Here is a 15,142-nt window from a genome sequence, read left to right on the forward strand (position 1 = left end):
TACATTACCTTGGTGTCGTAATCACCAAAGTGGCAGTTTTCTGTGGACATATCGGTATAACTTGAAAACCATTACATCATCCTGTCAGTAGTTCCAGTAACAACCTCTTCAGAACTGCTGTTAGTCTTTGAATTCCTTTAAGCATGACAAATAAAACGTATCATCATTATTATTAAATAGTTATGTATCCTCTAAACTCTTCTTTGAGTCTGTCTTATAATCTTGTTATTGCCCATAAATATGTTGCTATATCTAACTTAACTTTAGCTCCTTTTACAGTTGTGGTATTCTTCTGTCTTTTACTCTTTTTGTCTCTTTTGACTTATCGTCTATGGCTTTCAGTTGAGCCTTTTATCTATGAGTAGGCCTCAGTGTCCCTGTGTGGACTGAGGAATAAATGTGAAAGGGATTTATTATATCAATTGCACTGCAGCGTCTTATTCATAAAATGTATTTGCTTTGTTGTTCGGTTATATGTTTTTTGTATGTGAAACAGTGCACATTTCAGAAAGTACATTCTGACAATAAAGGGTAATCTTATCTTATCTAAAGCATTTTGGCTGTTGTTTTCAATGTGCTGTATAAATGTATCTATCCAGATTCTCCTGTAAAGAACAATAATTATAGACACTTTTTGAAAAATGATTACAGCAAAACTTTTTATTTTTTTCCTTCCTCTCAAAGGAATCATCTCCCAACACTTCAGATTAACTAAACTGCTTCTGAAGAAGCTGAACTGGCTCCATGTTGACAAACTACATTAGTAAAAAGCTGCTTGCACATTGTTGCATCAGTATTAACACTCAGGGCAGGGCCGCAGCAGGAGTACCAGTGTTATAGTAGTAGTATAGAACATCCATACTTTTTTTTTAATTTAGAGTGCAAGGACTTTGACTTTTAACAGAAGGTTATAGATGTGTTTATATATACAAAAAAAAATAATATATATATATACACACATACACACGAATGTAATTGCTTGCAGTATAAAATCAATTCAAACAACAATTTGTGTATTTTACAGCTATTCTGTGTGCATCTTAAACTCACTGACTTAATGTAAATGTGACTTTTGACACATGGTCTCTTTTACAGTCAGGTAGACCAGGCAACATTTCAGCTGATACTGTGTTAAAGTTGTGCTTGTTCATTTTGTTCAATGATATCATCATAAGACACTCAATGGAAATCATTCCCTCAGGGTCTTATCAGAAAAGCTGCTGGGTCAAACTACTTATAAAACGAACGAAATTTGCATAATTAAATTTACTCCTGGTACAGTTTGATTAATGTAGCCTGAAGTCATAGTGGATTGTACAAATATGTATTCACTGTCACAGACAGAGAATGAAAATCCATGGTTACACTCACAGTACACAAGATGTGTTTGACCTAATAACAGTTTCTCCTTACAACATTTCTTCCAGTTTACCTCACGCCTCTATCATCCTATTACAAGACAGACTGTGTTGTGTGTTTAGACACATGTCCCCCAGGCTCTATGTGACCACTGGCACGACAGCAGTCACTTGTTGGAAGGACGACTTCGAAGCAGATTGTCCAGTTCAGTCTTGTTGATCGTACCATAGGCCTGGGAATAACTACCAAGCTTGGCTCGAGGGTCACCGGCAGCTGCCACGTTACAGTGACTCTGGAATACTTTCTTGCTGAACCGCGCGGGGGGACGAGCCTCATGAACCTGAGGGTTGGAGCGTTGGTTCTGCATGGGAATAAAAAGAACGTTAGAATTTTTACAACAGCCATTCCATGTAAATGTTCAATGTTAAAATAAATATCTTTAAAATGTATATTTCATGCATGCAAATAGCCTGAAACTGCATCCTGACATTGAGTCATATTTTACTTGTCCTGAGGTGCAGAGAACTGACCAGACGTGCCGATGTGACAGATAGCCCGGAGGTCAAAGGTGACTCATCCTTACGCACCAGCAGGTTGTTCTGCGTTTGGTTGAGCGTCAAGGAAAAGGATCGGTTATGAGCCACAGGGGCTGAGCGGCCACGCTGGAGAATCTGGTCCATGGACTAAAGAAAGAAGGGAGAAGAGACAGCGTCAGGTTCAAAGTGAGTCACAGGGGGAGCCAATGATCAAAAATAAAAAGGGTGTAAAAATAACGTCAGCCAAGATTACATCACAGCAATCGAAAACAAATGTGAACAGTAAGGGAACAGCTGTATGGTGCTTACTGCGTTAGCGCCCTCTGTTGGTGATGCTGTTGCACTCTCATTACTGGTCTGTCCCAAAGGTTTCCTACTGGCTGCAGTGGAGTGCTGGTACTGCGGAGGAGCAACCGGACTCCTGACATAACCATCTGAATGAGGAGAAGAAGAGGTTTGTGCTTTCTACATGAGAAAATATCAGATTTATGTCAAATACATGCAGCTGCATTGGTTTTATGTTATTGTGAAGGAGTGGATCTAGGGCTTGGTATCGTTTTATGGTATTTCTTTCTGCATTGACACCTAAACAATACTTTTTCAGTCCCTTAATTTGAGTAATACAACCTTTCATACAATTTTATTCATTTTAAAAAGAAAAAAAGATTCTCAAATGTTAATTTAAAAAAGTCTAAATATTGCTATTTAAATTAGAAACTATCTAATAAAAGAGCAAATAAACAAGATTGCATATATGAGCAATCTTGTTAAATACAAAGCTGCAGAACATCCAAAATGCTATATTTATATATTTTACAGTTAAAACTAAAACAAAAAAAGCTCTAGAGTTTGACACCAAACCTATAGAGAACAAGACGTACTTGGGGCATGTGTGATGGGATTATATGTGGGTTTCCCTAAGGCTGGGCTTGATAATGGACTCTTCTCCGCAGCCGGCTGGGTGGATACATTCACAGGTTCGGGTTTGGCAACGGCCGCCTCCGAAGGCACTTGTTTTTCTTCATCAGACTTTTCATGCGGTGGTTTCCCCTCATTGTCGCCATGGCCATCTCCATTAACTGCCACCGGCCCCTTCTCCACTTTATCATTCACACCGGGCCTCTCCCTGCTACTGACACACTCTCTGTCCTTCGGCTGGATCAGTCTCAACATCCCCTGATTGGTTCTCCTCTCCACCATCATCTGCAGATAGAGATGAAGAAAACACAGACTCAGCGGGAAACAATTACTACTGACCAATGAGTTTTATCGCAGTAAACCTAATGAAATTTGATCTACTGTGCTAAAATCAGTTAAATCTTAATACTTCCTGATCATTATTGACTCATGTCCTACCTCATAAAGTTTGTTGCGGTACTGAACCACAGATAATTGTATGCCATCGTCCACTGGCAGCACTACATCGTAGTAAAAAGCTGGCTCCTTCGTTGGATTATGGAACCTCAGGGACAGGAAACAGTTAATGATTAAAAAAAGCACGTAATAGTATTAAAAGGGACAAAGTCCTGTTCCAGAAAAGGCTAAATTCTTAAATAACAAATCAGAGATTAGAATAAAAGACATCTCTACAATACTCTGGAAAACCTGACCATAGTAACTGGTCCATAAATCAGTCTGAATGCGTGCTCCTTTGTACCTGGCCACATATGGGTGTTGGAGTGCTTGCTCTGCAGTCAGTCGCTTGTCTGGGTTGAAAACTAACAAACCCCTCAGCAGGTCCAGAGCATCAGGAGGCACAGACGGCTTCAGAAGATCCTCTAGAGAAACCTGTGGTCTGGCAAAGAAAGGAGAGGTGTGATTTACATAGAAAAGATCTGAATAAAAAAGCAACTTACAATATACAAACCCACCATATTATGCAAAGATCTGAAATACGGCAAAGCATGCAAGCACATGATTCGACTCCTCACGCCATCTCAAATATCTCTTATACAACAAATAACAAACAAGATGGCCTTTTTAAGCTGCCCTTGCTTTGTTTATGATTTTGCTTTGTCATTGTTACGTCACTGCATCTCTGCACTAATCTGTTCCTGCAGCGTGCGCATGTTGAGCCCCAGCACCTCCCCAGTGGATGGGAAGTCATCTGTTATCGTCACTCCTCCTTTAATTCCACTTGCACCAGGAGTGACAAGGGGAAAGAGGCCAAGCATGCATTGCACACAGTCTACATTCATGTATGAATAAAAAAATTAATGTGAGCTGACTAAGTGAAATGCAATATCTTTGTTGGTTACTAACAATAAATGAGCAGATTTACACAAAGTTATAAACAAAAACATATGCTATGTACAGTAAAACATGAGCTACACAATATAAATGTATATTTTCTTACTTCAGTAACATTCTCTGAATGACAGAGGATCCATATTCAGACTTGATTGCGAGAACATCTGAAAAAAAAAGTTTATAATTAATCTAAAGTAAAAGGAAACTGTTAATCATTTAGATTAATTTAACTTTGAGGTTCACCTTCTGGGCTCGGGTGAGGTATGGCAATCATGATCTTCTCTATCTGGTTGATGGTGGATGTCCCAGGGAACAGGGCTTTCCCCAGCAGCATCTCTCCCAGGATACAGCCGAGGCTCCACATGTCCACACCTTTAGTGTACCTTTGGACGAGACGTACTCCTGTTACAGCCTCAAATCAAGCACTTTGTTCCTCGAATCATGATGCCACGCTGAAGATGTGGTTAGTGTCAGCACATGCTCCGAACATTCGATACCTTGTGGACCCCAGCAGGATCTCAGGGGCTCTGTACCACCGCGTCGCCACGTACTCCGTCAGCGCAGGATTCCCACTGTCCTCCTGGATCTGGTTGAGTGATCTGGCCAGGCCGAAATCACACAGCTTGACCACACAGTCAGTGTCCAGCAGCACGTTGGACGGCTGTGTGGGAAACACAGGCAAGAGTAGAAAAAACAGAAATTAAAAATGTTTGGGCTGCCATGTAACAATCGTTGCATAACATGTATATGCATTATAAATGTATTTACATAGACACTGTACCTTTAATACATTAGCTTGAATATGTATCTGTACGTACAAAATAAAGGTTTTATTTTAAAAAGTTTCCTCCAACAGAGACTTTCGTTGTGTGTCTGTCTGTCTGTTTGTTTACTGGATGAATCACCATGAAACCTGGTGGAAGGATATGTTATGGGTCAGAGAAGAACCCATTCAATTTTGGTGTGGATCTGCATCATTGGGTGGATCCAGGGATTAAAACCCTTGTCCCAGGGAATAATTTATGGATCTTTATGAAAAAAAACAGGCACATGTAAGGAACTGATATTCATGAGTGTGAGCAATTCCGTGCAGTTTGATTGAGTTTAAGGGGACTGATGGTTAATATGTAGTATTCCTAAATAGTATCCATTTGAGAGAGGCAGTAGCAAACCTTTTGGTCTCGGTGGATAACGTTTCCTGAATGCAGGTATTTAACTCCCTTGAAGAGCTGGTACATCACATAACGTTTATGGATGTCCTTCAGGAGGCTGCCTTTCTTAATCACTGCATGCAGGTCAGAATCTGGATCAGAGCACAGAGCACATGTGATTGTTAATATGGTGGCCACAGCAATATCACCCCATGATTGGATTGCAAGTCCTCCTCAGTAATCACACAATCAGAGGCACCCAGGAAACAAGATGTTAGAGTGACACAGTGGAGGTCTGTGCTGTGAGGCTGGTGCATGCTCATGGATTAGACTGCAGGGAGGGGGGAGGCCAATGTGTGGACTCAGCAGTAAGAGGGCGCAGGCGGCCGAGGGAAGCAAGAGGCACAAACACACACACACACCTCTGCCTTTTTTCAGTGCCAAGTAAAACTGACCACTGCAGCCCTCACCATCAGCGCCAATTATTTGTGTGTCACAACTGAGCAGCTCCGCATGCCGAGCAATAATACTCACCCATATATTCAAATATGAGGTAAATGTCTTTGTCGTTTTGCGCTCGGATGACATTTAAAAGTTTGACAATGTTGGGATGATCACCAAACTCCTGCATAAAGAAAAGAGAGTTTAAGTGAGGGAAACAACAGAGAAGGTACTGTGCACCGTGGCTACTGTTTGACCTATAACAACTGGCAGGTATTGGCTCAGGGTTGGGCAAACAACCGGGGACAGTTTCAACAGAGGTTACATAACAGTCGCTCCAAAACCCAAAGCTGGAGTTTCACTGGAAGATGACGGCGGCAGATTACGGGGCAGTGGCACACGTATGTAGGTCAGCAGATAAAGAGTGAGACAGGAATATGTAACCCAAGAAAATAAAAGCACAGCCAGCTTCTGTGACCTGTGGGTTATAGCTGTCTGAAAATCAAGGCTCATTCAGAATAATAACAAAGCTAAAGCCGAATGAAAAAACAGTTTTTTTTATCTTTTTGAATTTTTTCGATTACAGACGCAGCAGCGAGCAAAAGCAGCCAAAACATTACAGGTTTTAACATTTCAGAGATATCTCCCAAGATTTCAACGAATGGACTTTGGTATTTTTGCCTATTTTTCTATTCATTCTTTTTTTCCTTTTTCCTATTTACTTATTAACAACATGATGAAACCCTCAAAGATGTATAACTGTGCTCTGTCCTAGGAGGAAGGCCAGGGTAAGGCTGCTGCAGTATATGAGTAATAAGTACAGCAATTAACATATAAATAATGTTAATGAATAATAGGAGTATAAAGAGCATTTCCTAGTAGTTATGTGGGCTTTTTCTTTGTAATTCATTCGAAGGTTTTATGGCAAATTGCTGATGGAGCTCATTCACTGACAATTCCTGTTTGTCATGAGAAGTTTGTCTCTCATACTTTGTGCAGTTATAAAATGCAAAATAAATTATGGAGAAGGTAGAGAGTGGGACTGTTATTATTCATCTGTCAGTCTTAAAATAATGAAATTATCAGATTTGTATCATTACCTGAAGGAACATGATTTCTCTGAATGTCCGCTGCAAAACAAAAAGAACACATCAGTCATATTATGAATCTCACAAACGACCTGCAGCGATAAACTCGGCAGACCAAACGCTCCTGTTCCATTTAATCATTAAGCAGCCACCTCTTTTTATTGGGGCAGGTGGGTAAGCTAATTCATACAAGGTGGCTGTACAGTAAATTCGATCAAAGTTTATAGATAACAATAATATTAGCCGGTCAATATTAGGAGAGGCGTTGGACTATGGGCAGAAAAGGTCTCTGGTTCGTCTCTGGTTCGACTCCACGGAGAAACAACAAAAAGACAAACCTGTATTGATCTGTCCAAAAATCCAAGAGGATTTCCCCTACCCTGTCTAGTGCCCCTGAGCAAGGCACCTTACTCCCCCAAAAACTGCTCCCTGTGCGCCGTACACTGTGCTCACTGCTCTGTGTGTCCTTCACCAGATGGGTTAAAAGCAGAGGTTAAATTTCCCTACCTGCATGTCTGTGCATGTGTGTGGGACAAAAATAAATGTATCTTGTAGATCAGAGAGTACACACCTGGGCGTCAGTCCTGTTTCTGAAGGCATCAAAGATCTTTTTCACCGCCACGATCTCTCCGCTCTGTCTGTCCACTGCCTTCCATACGATGCCATAGGCCTGAGACAGACACAAAATACTGATGAACAACATGAGGTCACTTGTTCACCCTGCAGGAGGGCATGCGCTTATATTCCGAAGATCTCGAAGATGGTTTCTGTCACTCTAGGTACCTCCTAACGCATTGTTTTTTCAAGTTTAGTATCAGGAATATTTTGGCTTTATTTCTGGATGGTGGGAGGAAGTGTAAACACGTCATCCATCTTTATTTAAAGGTTAGGTTCTGTACCAAGTTTGACAAACAGCAGGATGTAAACCAGGCAAAACTAACTAAGGTCATAAAGAGCCGTGTATGTTTGTAATTTCAAATCATCTGTAAGGGCTTTTTGAAATGGATATATATATATATACCAATATTTTTGGGGAAGAATCTTAGGATGTGACCTCTGTGTCCACAATAGAGACAGTGTGAAGTCAAGCATCAGAGCACCGGAGAATACTGTTATTGTAACGACACAAGGAGAAGTCTGTCATCAGGGGCAGTGGATCAGATTTAGACAACGCTGGTTCCTCTCTGTCAACACAACAGAGAGGAGAAACGGGCTGGAAACAAAACAACAGAACAATTTAAAGCAATCGTCTCCTGTGAAACCACTTTATGACGTTCTGCAGCCGTTTGGCACCGAGCCCCTGTGTTTACCACCACTCGGTTTCCTCAAGAATCGCTGCAGAGGATGCAACCGCCCCATCAGTCAACTGTGAACAGGTCGAACAGCTGTGTAACCTGAGTCACGGTCGCCCTCAGGTACAACTGGTGAGCCAATATGACCTGTCTACGTGGCAGCAGTTCCCACCTGCATGTTTAGAAACCCCAGCACCAATTTGTATGGTCTCTGTGGAGGGGGAGAGGCTGTGGAAAGAAAACCAGGCTGTTTTTAGCCATACACGCAGCGATTGTGCCGGGAGAGAGGGAAAACAAAAGAGGCTGGCGACTCTGTAGGGAGCAAGTGTCCTCACACACATACACACACACACACACACACACACACACACACGTCAGCTGATCTGCAGAGAGAAAAGTTTGTCCTGCCAGAGTCAATAAACCCCTTAGCTTGCAACACTGGTTTTAACTGAGGACCTTAAGTCTGGAGTATGTCAGGAATTTATTTTGGAGGCTGTAGCACAGCAGAGCATGAATGCGCAGGTAGAAATAAAAAGTGTCTTTTGTACATGTATGAGAGTGATATTCATTTTGTTAAGTTATGAATCATTTAGATCAGTGACATTCAATATCCAACGATTTAAGTAGTTATACATTTCACTCACCCCCTTCCCAAGTCTCCTCTTGATTTCATACTTTTGAGAAATGTGCTCCTCCACCTCAGACACGTTTGCTGATTCATATTTTTTACTCATTGTTCCAGCAGGTCCTACTTGTCCTCATGCAGAAGTGTCCACCATTCTCTCTGATTCTACCAACAGGCTATATATAGAGATCGACAGACTTTGACTGTCCAGAAAACAGGCTTGGTCAGAGCTGCAGCAATCCAGCTCATTGATCAGTCACACGTCGTGTTTGGTCAATCAGAGTGGAGTCAGGAAGCAGCAGGTTAGTTTCCCACCTCCCTCCACCTGCTGGAATGTGTCCAGACTGAGATGTAAGTTTGGAGTCTTCCTCTCTAAGATGTAAGTTTGGAGTCTTCCTCTCTGTTATGAGTCCAGCTGATATGTAAGTTTGGAGTCTTCCTCACTGAGATGTGAGTTTGGAGTCTTCCTCTCTGTCCAGCTGAGATGTGAGTTTGGAGTCTTCCTCTCTGTCCAGCTGAGATGTGAGTTTGGAGTCTTCCTCACTGAGATGTGAGTTTGGAGTCTTCCTCTCTGTCCAGCTGAGATGTGAGTTTGGAGTCTTCCTCACTGAGATGTGAGTTTGGATACTTCCTCTCTGAGATGTGAGTTTGGAGTCTTCCTCGCTGAGATGTGAGTTTGGAGTCTTCCTCGCTGAGATGTGAGTTTGGAGTCTTCCTCACTGAGACGTGAGTTTGGACTCTTCCTCTCTGCTGCTGACAAACAAACCAGCCTCCCGAGGAGTTTTGTCCTTTTTTGTCGTCTTGGTAACGAATTGCTGCCTGCCTCTTAAAGGAGCCGCAGCACAAACGCAGGAGGAAGTTATGGAGGTTACCACGGTTCTGTGAGTTCCTGGATGACAGTCAGTGTACGTGGATGGAGGGGTTTCTTCTCCCTATCTTTATTCGAGAGCAGACTTATGGATTTCTCCTCACACTCTGGGGTCATGTGAAATGTCTGCTCTCTAATTTCTCCTCTTTTTTTGTGTCTGTCAAAAGTCCCCAAATCTAATAGATTGCCATGTATGGTGATTGCTAAATCTGAATGTGAAATCAACAAGTTTTGCTCTCAAACTAAAACCCTACGCTCTTGAATAAAGATATGGAAAGAATCTCCAGAGCAGAAACCAATATGGCTTCTCTATATCCAGAACTAAAGGAGTAGGCGCCATGCAGGTCTGAGGCAGTTATCAAACCTTCCAACCCAATAGAGACAGGAGGTCTGTCTGGAAACCAAATCCTCCATGGCCACTGAGGGCCCCACCAAGAGGACGCTGGGATTTGACACTCTCACCATGTGAAGTGTGGGTATTATGAGCTGGATTTGAGGGAAATCATTAAGATTACCCCTCAATGGGTCATGCTTTCCGAGGTGAACAGATCCACACAGGCCTCTTCAAATGTGTGCTACGTCCTCTGTAAAACCCAGGACTCCCCAGATATTAATAAAAACCTCAACACTGTAAAAGATTATCTACAAAACAAGCATGTTGTGATTGATAGAGTGGAGGATGTAGGTTTTCTCCATTTGGAACATTTTTCATCTTATTCACACAAAACAGACACAAAGACAGAAGTAGACTTTTCAACTTTATTTCTAAAAAGATCTTACATGCTTTTATTTAAAAATCAAAACTATTATTTACAATGATAAATCTTAATAAATATGTTCTCCCTACTGGTGTTTGAGGGTTGAAACATATTTAGTAAGCAAAATAAGGAGGGGGTGTGTCCAGCTCTCTTTTGCCCACTTCATGTGGCCAAACCCTCACTTCTAAAGGAAATATGGATTAGGCATTTTAAAAGAAGACAAACTGCAGACAAATAAAGAGAAAACATTTCCTTCCACCAGTTTCAATATAATGATTAATTTGGAGTGCAGTCTAATGTTTACTAACAACTACTTCAGCTCCATTTGATCAGTTGAACTTTTACTTGTCAGCAATTTTTCTTTTTTTTTTTACAAACTTTTGAAGAATTTTACATTTACACAAAAATGTCCCCCAGTGATGGATAGTGGAAACATTTAGGGTACCAAAAAGAAAAATATATGTATTTATCTTTCCAATAATAAAGGCTTTGGCTGTTGCAACCTTTTCTTCATGTGCGTAATTTGCCCCGATATAATTGATTCATGCCTCTGTGTTGGTGCTCTGCAAAACCCAAGTATAAAATTACACGATTTCTTTTTAATCTACAGTACAAAGTTAGAAGTAAACTGTTTTGTCAAAATCAGAATCAAACAGCCAGTTTTAAAGGATTTATCAGACATGATGGATAGAAAATAGGCCAATGTAGGATCTCAAAGCACAGGCAGAGTCCAGTGGTGGAGGCTGCAGGCTGCAGGCAGCGCAATGTACCACTAAACAGTGGTTGTGGTGGATATACACAACATAAATAACGACAAAGGGAACAAATGTGAAGACAGAAAGGAAATAAATGGAGAATAGGACGAGAGAAAACCTGTTCCCAGACAAATCCTCTCCTTACCAATAACCATAAGGAGATAAGGTAGAGATTCTTTTAACTTAGTGGGTTTTAAAGTCAGAATTTCAGACACATGGTTCCAGGCTGGGGAGATGTTTTTTAGTTGGAGTGGAGGAAGCGGTTGAAGGCATTGTAGGCCGACTCCAGGTCAAACAGCATCTGGCGCACTTGATTATCATCCAATTCGTCTGAGGCCGACATGCTGCTGAGGGTGGTCAACCTGACGAGATTAGATCAAGAAAGATGACAATTAAGACAAAAGGTAAACAGCATTGAACCTAGTGGAGATGAATTGTGGTTTTAAAATGCAGATTTGTCGTGAAGCGGTGTAAGTCCAATGCTACTGCAGTATAGAGATCTTAGCTACTGCAAACAGCCGTCAGATTACACTACTTTCATGATACTTTAAGTAAAAGTTATAATAATACGCTGTGCTTCAACATAAATAAATATGAATAAAGTTTTCTTTTGGTGTGATGGTTAACGTTTTAACTCCAACTAGATATTCACAGAGGTCAGACACTGCTCAGCTGACCAATCAAAGGTGAACTCAGACTACGACTCACACTCACCTGTAAAATCTAATGGAATGTTTTGGCCACTCCCCTTCCTATTATGAAGTAAACATTTCCCAACAATGGAGTACAAGAGCACCGATAACTATGACCTCAGCAATTCAAATAAAGTCAAATAAACCCCTATTGTAAAGTTTTGACAACAACAGGACATTATAAACTTTGCAAATGAAGAAGACGTGTCAGAGCTGTTGGACTAGTAAGTATGTGTATGTCACAGTGACTAAATTTACATACAGTAGCATAGCACCCTGCACTGAATTTACATTAAGCTTTACAACAGAAATACTTGGGTGTCCATTCTAACTGACCAGAGGCTGACTTTGTCCTTAGCCTCTGAGTCTGGAGGCATGTTGCTCATTCTGTTCATGGTTTCCATCAGCTCCCTCAGGTCTGGCTGGATCTGGTCCAAAGGAATAAGAAGTGTCAGGTATCCACTTAAGTAGCCTGTATGATAAGTCTGACAACAGTCTGAAGGTTTCCATTTACCTCATCCATGGCCCTGATCTCCAGTCTCAGCTTGTCCATCACAGTGATGAAGAGCTAAAGGTTGGAGAACATGAGAGAAAGTGAACAACAAACTCGACACATTTTCAAACTAAGACAAGTCAGCAAAAAGAAGAAATGTTTTTTACTGTCAGCCACAAAAACAGGGCGCACAACCTTTGCGGGTACCACACTATCTGGTCTCTGTTTTTATTCGTTTGTCTGATTGTATGAGCTGAGTTAAAAGTTGGCAGGGGTCACATCAGGCAACCGAGCAGAGGATGAGCCAAATTAAATGAAAGCCATTAAGCTACTCTCTGCTCAATTTGAAACCAAGAAATCATTCAACCAAAGACACGACTGGAGCAATTCATCTTAAATAAGACTCTAACAGACTGTTTAATATGATGGAAGAAAGAGACGACGTACAGAGACAATGTCTGCAATGCAGCGGTTCAGATTGCCCTTGTCATCTTTGATGGTGATTGGCCGATCCTCTTTAATCCTTTCCATGGCGAGTGGGCAGTCGAGCTAAGGAACAATATGACAAGATCCGTATTCAGGTAGCATCAGAGAAATAAAATCTATCTAACAATATTGGACAAATGGGTGAAAAGTGATCTGCACTCAGAACTCACTCTGTACTTCCTGCAGAAGTCATCGATGGAGCCCACGTCAGATCCCTGCACTTGTTTGAACGCAGCTTTATACTGAACCAAGAGCCTGGAACAGGAAGCTGTGTACCTGAAACAGAAAAATACACACAATAATAAAACATATTATCAAAGGCATGAGTGGTACTCTGTTGGACTTGTAAAAACACCATATAAAAAATAATTAATATAACTTACTCATTAGGTGTGACACAGTCTTTGATGTAAGCCTTCTCTAAGGCCTGCAGGGTCTTGACGACAGCAAACAACTCTGCCATGTTATCAAACCTTTAGGAACAAGGTTAATAAAGAAGCGTTACAAAACTGTCAACATGAACCCCCCCGGGTAACACTGTGTTCAATCTAAATAACTGGAAATGTATTTCACACTTACTTCTCTCGTTCCCTTGCATTTTTGTATAATTTAACTTCCTGAAAAGATATGATTTGAGGTTAAAGACTTTCTCTGGCTAACAAGTAGAATATCAAAAGTATTCATTGAACCCAATCAAACATTTATTGTAGAAATAACAACCTTATAAATGGTAGGTTTGATAAGAATAAAGAAATGATAGTTTTACCTCATATAACTCAGGTTTGTTGGCCGGAGCTGATGAAAAAAAATAATTACATGTTTTGAGAAACATTTACTGTTGAAACTTTGATGCTTCTACAATCTAATGAACTAAATTGAAGCTATCAAACTTATGTGAATGTCTTACCTCCTCCTACAACTCCTGACACTGGTATCCCGTGGAACATGATGCTGATGAGTCAGATTTATCTGCAAAAAGAATAATGGAACTATTTGTCATATAACGGATAAATTATTTTGACCAAAAACAACCAGTCAAATCTGCATCAACTGCAAATCAAGTCTTCGTGTAGGACAGTCAACAACTCAACCATGTAGGAATGAGTTTCCAAAGTCGTTTTCCAAAGTGCTTTGTTTTAGTTAGCTTGAGCTGGGGGGACCATCACTATTATGTAATGTCAACAAGATACAAGGAGAGCAGAGTTTGATGGTTTAAAGTATGTACTTGGTATCATAGATTATTTCTAACACCCAAGACCGATATCATAGAAAAGGTACGGCCACTCAATGTCACCCCCAAAACTTCAACTTTCATTAGTCCATATCCAACTTATTTGTGATCTGAGGGAGAATTTAGGTTCCATGGGTATCTCACATAACCAAATCAGCGTAACAAAAATTCCATTAAGCTCTGTGTCGGTGTGGCACAGACGTGTGATGGTATTACATGGAATGATCCAGTTTTTCTCTGGTGAAACCCTCCACCAACAATAATATGCACATAAAAAACATTATAAAGATGTATAAAAATTAAACAGGTCCAATAAAATGCTGATAGATTTAGTCAATCATAAGCAAACAATCCAGATATCACCCAGTTTGTTTGTCGTTTGAGAGGATGTGCCACTGTGTTCTGTATATTACAAGCAATATAAAGAGATCATGTCGGACTTCAGAAAGTCATAATGTGCATGTTTGACAGTTTAGTCATTTAGACCACACATTAATTGATTAGTTAAGAAAGTAATCATCAGATTAATCAATAATTAAAATAAGTATCAGTTATGGCCTCATTCTCAACCCGCAGTTGTAAAGATGTAAATCACATCAACTTTAAACGTTGTCATTCACCCAAATAAACAGATCCACTGGGGATTTGAGTAAAACCCACAAGCTAAAGGAAGATTACCGGTTTCTAGTGTCCTGTTTTGTCGAACTAGCCCGAAGTTAGCTTTATATGCTAGCTCGTAAGGATTTCCTTTGTGATTTAGAGTAGCTCGGCCCCACAGTTAGCTGCTTATGGACACCAGACTCTGTAATGGCGACTGTAAGGGCTGGAGGAGTTAGTAAACCCGCTAGATATGAATGTTACTCCAGTATCAGTGATTAATAAGATAAATAAAAAGACACTTAGCTCACCCCTTCGACAAACTGCTGTGACGCGATGTAAACACACCCTCGTGCCAGGACCCCGGCACACGTCAAAATATTAGGTGTTCCCTCTGCCTGACTAGAAAGCAACACTTTGAAAATAAATTACGTTAGGGCGTTGAAGGGAATTAGTTTATTTCAAGAAATTTTGCACGTAATGTTTTGAATAAGATTTTTCAGTAAATATGTTTTTTTTT

At 40.6% G+C, this 15,142-nt stretch overlaps 2 protein-coding genes across 6 annotated transcripts; both read right to left on the bottom strand.

The window, feature by feature from the left end:
• Positions 1–645: 645 nt before the first annotated feature.
• On the bottom strand, positions 646–9,535 carry mapk15 (mitogen-activated protein kinase 15). Of its 4 annotated transcripts, XM_053447251.1 has the most exons (15): positions 8,762–9,535; positions 8,290–8,345; positions 7,397–7,495; positions 6,838–6,867; positions 5,831–5,921; positions 5,318–5,448; positions 4,643–4,806; positions 4,389–4,528; positions 4,252–4,309; positions 3,553–3,690; positions 3,252–3,357; positions 2,777–3,098; positions 2,205–2,329; positions 1,890–2,042; positions 646–1,720 (listed from the first exon to the last, which is right to left on the bottom strand). In XM_053447251.1, exons 2-15 carry the CDS (start codon positions 8,293–8,295, stop codon positions 1,526–1,528), a joined length of 1,758 nt encoding a protein of 585 aa, XP_053303226.1. In that variant the 5' UTR covers positions 8,296–8,345; positions 8,762–9,535; the 3' UTR covers positions 646–1,525. The 4 variants fall into 4 exon arrangements, with proteins under 4 accessions (XP_053303226.1, XP_053303225.1, XP_053303224.1 ...); XM_053447250.1 differs by lacking the exon at positions 8,290–8,345 and having other exon boundaries at positions 1,947–2,042; XM_053447249.1 differs by lacking the exon at positions 8,290–8,345.
• An 820-nt stretch (positions 9,536–10,355) lies between these two features.
• On the bottom strand, positions 10,356–15,000 carry vps28 (VPS28 subunit of ESCRT-I). 2 transcript variants are annotated; one of them, XM_053447144.1, is made up of 10 exons: positions 14,934–15,000; positions 13,702–13,763; positions 13,561–13,589; positions 13,374–13,411; positions 13,178–13,267; positions 12,965–13,070; positions 12,756–12,857; positions 12,330–12,383; positions 12,152–12,243; positions 10,356–11,485 (listed from the first exon to the last, which is right to left on the bottom strand). In XM_053447144.1, exons 2-10 carry the CDS (start codon positions 13,739–13,741, stop codon positions 11,365–11,367), a joined length of 672 nt encoding a protein of 223 aa, XP_053303119.1. In that variant the 5' UTR covers positions 13,742–13,763; positions 14,934–15,000; the 3' UTR covers positions 10,356–11,364. The 2 variants fall into 2 exon arrangements, with proteins under 2 accessions (XP_053303119.1, XP_053303120.1); XM_053447145.1 differs by lacking the exon at positions 14,934–15,000 and adding an exon at positions 14,704–14,924.
• Between the last annotated feature and the right edge of the window lie 142 nt (positions 15,001–15,142).

This window comes from Pleuronectes platessa, chromosome 18, assembly GCF_947347685.1.
Source record: "Pleuronectes platessa chromosome 18, fPlePla1.1, whole genome shotgun sequence".
Classification (NCBI taxonomy): domain Eukaryota; kingdom Metazoa; phylum Chordata; class Actinopteri; order Pleuronectiformes; family Pleuronectidae; genus Pleuronectes; species Pleuronectes platessa.